General features: G+C 45.6%; 1 protein-coding gene and 1 pseudogene across 1 annotated transcript in view; one reads left to right on the top strand and one right to left on the bottom strand.

Moving 5' to 3' along the window:
• Positions 1-5,182, bottom strand: part of LOC119454237 (transmembrane channel-like protein 6) — a 69,927-nt gene extending 64,745 nt beyond the window's left edge. The window contains exon 1 of the mRNA XM_049668000.1: positions 5,077-5,182. Within this exon, the coding sequence (XP_049523957.1) occupies positions 5,077-5,182 (106 nt within the window). The remainder of the gene's footprint in view (positions 1-5,076) is intronic.
• Positions 5,183-6,563: 1,381 nt separating this feature from the next.
• The window catches only part of LOC119454236 (transmembrane channel-like protein 6), a 57,334-nt pseudogene continuing 56,966 nt past the window's right edge, over positions 6,564-6,931 (top strand).

The raw sequence follows: 6,931 nt of genomic DNA, 5'->3' as shown, positions 1-6,931 counted from the left end.
ATTGTTGATTGGTTGATTATTACTATTATTATTAATATTGCTATTTGTCAACTTCTTAAGCTGGCTTTACTGGACTGTTGAGCTGTTCTGACCTAGACCCACTGCCTGGCTAAGGTGTTCAGTTGCACATTCAATTCCAAATGGCAGCAGTTACATTCCAGTGGGGCAGAAAACATTCGTGTACTGCGCTTGTGTTGCCAGTCAAAGAACTCCAGGTGGTCAAAACTAATTCAGAGCCCTCCAATAGTTCCTCGTAGCCTGTGTGTTGCTTAGGGCCATTAAACGCACAAGATCATTCAGTCAGTCAGTCAATCAAGCAGTGCTTATGATCTTCCTGTTCTCGAGAGGAAGTGGCAGGGGGGTGGGCTGCCCACTTCCATATACGTTGGCTGCTCTATGTACTCTCTCAAGCAATATGAAAGGACACACCCCAATGGCCTTGAAAAAGGCCCTAGGGACTATACACACATATCCTGCATGAAAGTTAAAGGGAAAGCTACGTGTTACATCAACTTCTCAAAGATTCCAATCCACACATCATGAGGGATCATTGCTTGAAAGCTAATTCAGTGTTCTCTCTCGTACTGCTCACGACTGTGTGCATGTATTTATGTACAGGCACGGTAAAAATGTTACAGGGTGTGGGTTTCGCGAGAAAGTTGATTGTCAGCCCAGTTGTAGCCTGCAGCCTTAATACAGTGCAGCATTGTGTTGGTCACGTGTGCCAGCACACGTAAGCACATGAGGAATGCAGGCTGCATGCCCGGGATCAGGAAATACTCTGCTTTTCCACAGATCTCGCATTCCCCAAACTTTTGATCCTACCTGTACAGTGTATGTTTGGACTGCTTTCTTACTTGCTTGTTTGTTCCTTTCTTTCTTTCTTTGCATAGGGAATAAAAAATAAGGTAATTCAAAATTTCAGCCAATTAACTCATAGACCATGGTTCTTTGCATAGGTTAATATCTTCCTCTTGAAACTTTGAGGGGACCACCCAATGCACAGCGGAAGAGCTACCTACGCTCGTGTGCTCTTATCTATAAAGTTTACTCTCTCTCTCTTGAAACTTTAAGCCCTACAGTCAAATTATCAATCCTTGTTGTCGAAGGCCTCCGACTGAAAGCGTGGCCCTTTTGTGCAGTGGAGAGTGCCGAGGAAGACGAGCACGGCTACGTCCACCCGTCTCGACTTGACGTAGGTGGCCCGGAGGCGCGACGGCCCAGCGTCCCCTTCCACACCCGCAACCTCATCCGGCAGCTGCCCTCACGGAATCTAGGCAAGTGGCTCTGCTCTTCCATGCGATTGGCACGCGACTGTCGCGTCTCACAGGTCACGGAACTGCTAAGGCAAGGCGCGTAGGAAGCAAGGAGCTAGGAGGGAGCATTGCGGAGCACAATTGAAGACAAGTGAGTTGGCCCAACACGTGGTAACGTAGGGGTGAGTTTTAGTGTCTTCCACCGCCGCGCTAGCTACACTCACCGCACGCTCTTCCAAAAAGCAACGAGTGCGACAACAACCTGCAGCTGCAACCCTCGCGTGTGATGGAGAAGACTAAGAATGTATTCATTGCAATATAACCTGCTGAAGTTGCCCGAACATTTTGGGAGAAAATGTGCACAGAGTGGTTGGCAAACCACCCAAACAAGTGCTCATCACTTGAAACGCACTGCGAACCAAGCACACTGGGCCGAGTCTGCCTAGTAGGGTCACATGTTGGGCTGATTTTCTGAGAGAGAAAAGGCAAAGAGGGTGATTTCACAGTGAGTTGGCTTGCAAAGGCTAGCTGCATGACATGGTTCTTCCTCGTATAGCTTACTTCCTTCCTCCACGTGTTAATGGCTCGGGAGCACATTGTTGTCGACGTGCACCGAGCTCTTAGACGGACATTCAAGTGGAGTGGTAAGTTATGCTGGGTTGCTAAATCACACTTCTGGAAAAAACCAGAAACAGCAGTCTTACCGAGAGCCAAGTGTTGGTAAGCCAAAAAACACACCAAAACGAAAGTTCCCGCACTGGTTCCTCATGATGTTACCAGATCTAAAAAGTGTCTGCTTGGGACTGTTGATAGTCCATTGATAAGGATTATGTTACACTCTAAAAAAAACTAAGAGACTCAACAAAATCTGTTTTGAGAGCTTTTTATGAACACGAATGGGTGCAAACATGCAAAATTACTTCGAAATTTGGGGTATCATACTAAACTACAAGCTCTGCAGTACAGGTTCAAAATTCAGAGAGAGAAAGTGTACTTCATTTACTCTCCTAATAAGGAATCCTGTCATCTATGTATGTGCAGGCTGTATATTGAAAAAAACCACTTCACCAGACTAAGTAAACACTGTGTTACACTTTTGGGTACCTTTAATTGTGATGCATAATGCCGGGGACAGTTTCCCAACCACAGAAGCATGATTCGACTCCAAATATCGGCAGCAAAAGGTAAAAAAGTGCAATCTTTTCATGCATGCACTGCCAGCCACTGATTTCTTGCTTCTTCATTGTGAGCAATGCTGTTGTATGAGAGCCTAAGCATCTTTCTTTTTTATGTCGTTTTGGTCAGCATGCATCTTAACATTTGACAATCAGTCCTGACTAGACATGCCATCGGCAGACCCTAGACATCGCTGACCTTGGATTCCCACTGCAATAGAGTCAATAGCGCTGCTATCATGGTCACTTAGCCGTCCATGGTGTGGTTCCCACACTGATGCAAGCTTTAGTCAGTTTTGAGATTTGTATTTCAGCCTATTTAACTAGTTGTCGCAATTTCACAGCATTCTGATTAGCTCCTAATTTGGACCTCACGCAGATTCGTGTATCACGTCTTGTCCTACGGCAACAACTTATCCGTGTCTCTCCAGTGCTCATTCGGAAAATTGTTTCAGATTTTTAAAATTTATAACTACCTTACAGACCCAAGTAAAGCATGGAGTAATGATGCTGAGATACAAGAAAAGATATGCATAGAAACTGCTCAGTGAAACATTATTTAATGAAATAAATTATAAAAATAACACACACGTAATATTCACTATTGCAAATACAGTTAGCAATGAGGGTGAGCACCTCATAAAGCCCACACAGCACCAATCATTCCTGTGCACAAATTAAGTGGCTCGCTTCTCCTGTACAATGAGTAACACGAGAACAAGGTGAGAGCAGGAGCCAACGTTTCGACAAGTGGACTTGTCGAAACGTTGGCTCCTGCTCTCACCTTGTTCTCGTGTTACTCATCCTCTTGAATCACCATCTCCCGCATTCCCCTTGTTTTTCCTGGATTTCTCCTGTACAAGCTGCTTAAGAATTTTTTCACACAATGTAAGACCACATTAAGAGTCAAAAGACATGCAGTGAAGTAAGATTATACGAATGAATTTTTTTCAGTTTACACCTGTTATCAGTTTTTCATAATGAGCTCACAAATTTCACATTCGGGCAGCAAATGGCCTGAAAATGAAGGGGGACGTTCCTACTAGATATGAATCACTGTAAGGGCTATTCACATATTTGTGTGTGTGTGTGTGTGCGTGCGTGCATGCACGCGCGCGCACACACACACACACACACAGTTCAGGAGCAAAATGTGACTAGGTTGCAGAAAACATGGAACGAGAGAACAAAGAGACAAACAGCATGGTTCCATAAATTTCCATGATTGTACGTCATTTCATGCTTAGCAGCAACGCTACAGGAGCTACTCAAGTACTAGTGCATTCACATACTCAAGTGCATTACTCATACATACTCAATTACATTCACCTTACTCAAGTAGTGCATATCGCATTTAATAATGCAATTCTCACTCTCCACGTTTCACAGGGCAGTTATATTTAAATTGGGACACTTACTACTGAATAACTACTTACCTTTATCCCCATATCATTATGTCCCCGTATCCCCTGTATCGATTGAGAGTAAATAGGTTCGTATCGGCAGTGCCTTACGTGCACTAAAAACATCTTATTGCGACACATACAAGTGTGAGACTTAATGTTGCATAGAATTACTTGATGTGTGTGCCTTTTCTCTTGTACACGACACACAATTTTTTTTTTTTTTTTGCAAAGGCAAACAGTAGGAGAAGTCTCTCTAGCTGCCACAGCATTGCCTGCTTCTACAAAGCAGACTATAGTCATACTTGTGCCGCCGTGCCAGGTCATCCCAGCCTTCAATTCTGCTTCAGGCTAAGGAGGTTATTTCACGCTTTTTATAAAGGAAGCCAGTCGGGTAAAGGGCACAAGAAAACTGCTTGTGTATCAGATTTTAGTTTGCAATAAAAAAAAAATCACGTAATCAAAATTTTATCTGAAGCCTCCCAATATATGTGGGGCGCCCCTTACAGCCAAGTCACAGTTTTGGGAAGTCAACTTCTATGAGTAGGGGTGTGGGAATATTCGAAAAGTTGGAATATTGTTGAATATTACACTTTTAATATTCGTATTTGATTCGAAAAATATACAAAAATGTTCAAATATTCGGATGGATATGAATATTCAATTAAAGTTAAAATATTTCTCGTGACGCAGAAGCAAACACGACTCTTGACATTTGTTTCTATCTAATCTAAGAATATTAGGGCGATTTTGTGTCGAATTGTGTGACAATTTCGTGCTGTTAGCGAAATTTTGCCTGTAAAGCACACTTAGCCACTAAACGGTTAAATTGTGCGGGAAAGGCAGCCTCTCAGGAGCATGGGGGCACGGGTTTGCGGACAGCGAGGGCGCTTTTTTTTTACAGCGAAGCTGTTCTAGCTAACCGTAAAAAGTGCCGCCTGCCGCAAAGCCTCGCCCAGCTATGAGGTCACTGCATTGCCTAGCAACCACCTCGCAGAGCGGCGTGTGCCTCCCCTCCTCTCTGTGTCGTGCACATGTTGCCTTCACATGGGACGTTAAGGAGAGGGAAGGAGAGCATGTTTGGGAGAGGGAAAGAGAAAATGAGAGCGAGATAGAGAGAGAAAGAAATTGTAGCAGCACCAATGAGGCAACGCACAGAGCTGCTGCCAACGCCGCCCGCGTTTGCGCTGGGGAAACGCGGGCGGCGTCTGCAGTAGCTCGGCAGGTTTTGACCAGCCACACCCCGGCAAGTGTAGAGGCGCAGCTTGGGCATGACTTCACCGGCGACATAAAGCTCGGAGTCGCCGCGACGGTGGCACAACTCTCGTTGGCCCTGTGGTGAGTACATGTAGCCTTGACATGGGACGACCAAAAAAGATCCGGACACCCCAAGAAGAAGCTCCTCATCTTGAAGCGCGCCGCGCGGCCAAGCGAGAATCTGCGTGTCGGTGGCAAGCCGATTCGTAATACCGTGCCTAGCAGCGCTTAGCATTTCCTAGCAGAACTTAGCCAAACCTAGTAAAACCTGGAAGAAGCTAGGTCGATCACCAGCTCCGCTGTTTACTCCAGCCTTGCACCACTAGTGCAAGCTGCCCACATTTTTTTTACACGAAAGTGTTTTATGTCGGCTTTCACGAATGACTTCCTGTAACGAATGTGACATGCCGTCACCTGGGAGTGGTAAAGCGAAGTACAGCATCTTGACACTAACAAGCGCCGACAGGGAGCGCTTCGGCAGTCACTGCGCAGTGGAGACTCCGACTTGGTGTAGCCAAGAACCAAGTGTAAACGGCTTCGTGACTTTGTACACTCGTAATTCTCAATGAACTACTGTAATAAATCATAACATTAACATTATTAAAAGTGTCCGACGGCAGGATTCGAACCCAGGACCTCTAGCACACAAGCCCGACATTGAAACCATTATGCCACGGACGCATGCGCCGGCCCACGGCTTAGAACGCCCTTATCAATTTCTCGCAGGCAAGTTACCATGTTGAGAAGTCGCTCACCAACAGGACGCCGCGCGCAAAGCAAACATGCAACACAGTCGCCGTCTTGCAAATTGTGCGCCTTTCGCTGTAGTGGACCGTGAGTTCATGAAACAAACACGCAACAGCTCCTGTGAAGACACGTTTCACTTTCTTGTTCTACCAATTCCTATGAAAGAGGGATCAAGCATAATTGTTTTTCGTTCTTTTTTTGCACCACCACCACCCCCAATTCTGAGCTTATCGCTTGACAGCAAGTGCATTGAGTGACTACTGGCACAGGGTCAAATGTCTCCGAGATTATGGGCATTTGATGTGGTATAATAAGGCACAGGCTGGCAAGGCCAGCTAGCGGGAATTACTAATGCTCCAAGTTCATCATCATCATCATCATCAGCCTATATTTATGTCCACTGCAGGACGAAGGCCTCTCCCTGCGATCTCCAATTACCCCTGTCTTGCGCTAGCGTATTCCAACTTGCGCCTGCGAATTTCCTAACCTCATCATCCCACCTGACTTTCTGCCGTCCTTAAAATGAGCCAAATACACAATGATGTAGCATAACGGCTTACTTGTCTAGTTTTTTAACATTGACAATGCAATTGCCATGTTCCAACATAACAAATTAACCCAACTTGCTAGCAAATGCATGTGCATATCATTATTTGATATTCGAAGCTAAGTATTCGTATTTGATCCTTATTCGAAAATTTTGATATTTGCATCGCACACCCCGCATGCTTATCAAGTCAGGTCAGTTGAACGGCGCACTTTTCTCACATAGCCTCGAAACAGCTCAGCACGGATGTCGAGGTGTGTTGGGGCAGCGAGGGGAATCATTTAACTTGCTGCCTGTAACAGCACGAGAGTATATTAGAATTTTTTCGAGTGGCACAACCACGCTCCACCGGGCAAATTCTGGGTCGCAAGTAACAGCGGCACTGCAGCTGCTGACTACTGAAGGAGCGTCATGGTAAAGCGCATCGCAAGCTGAAGCACGGCTGTTCTAGAGCCACAGTTAGCCAGACACCTCCAATAGCGAGCGACAACGACATCGCCGCATTGAGCGCCACATTGTGCAACGCGTGCGATAAGACGCAGCAGC

This window comes from Dermacentor silvarum, chromosome 5 (assembly GCF_013339745.2).
Source record: "Dermacentor silvarum isolate Dsil-2018 chromosome 5, BIME_Dsil_1.4, whole genome shotgun sequence".
Lineage (NCBI taxonomy): Eukaryota > Metazoa > Arthropoda > Arachnida > Ixodida > Ixodidae > Dermacentor > Dermacentor silvarum.
The sequence above is the reverse complement of the archived record's forward strand: the minus strand, read 5'-3'. Positions and strand labels throughout refer to the sequence as shown.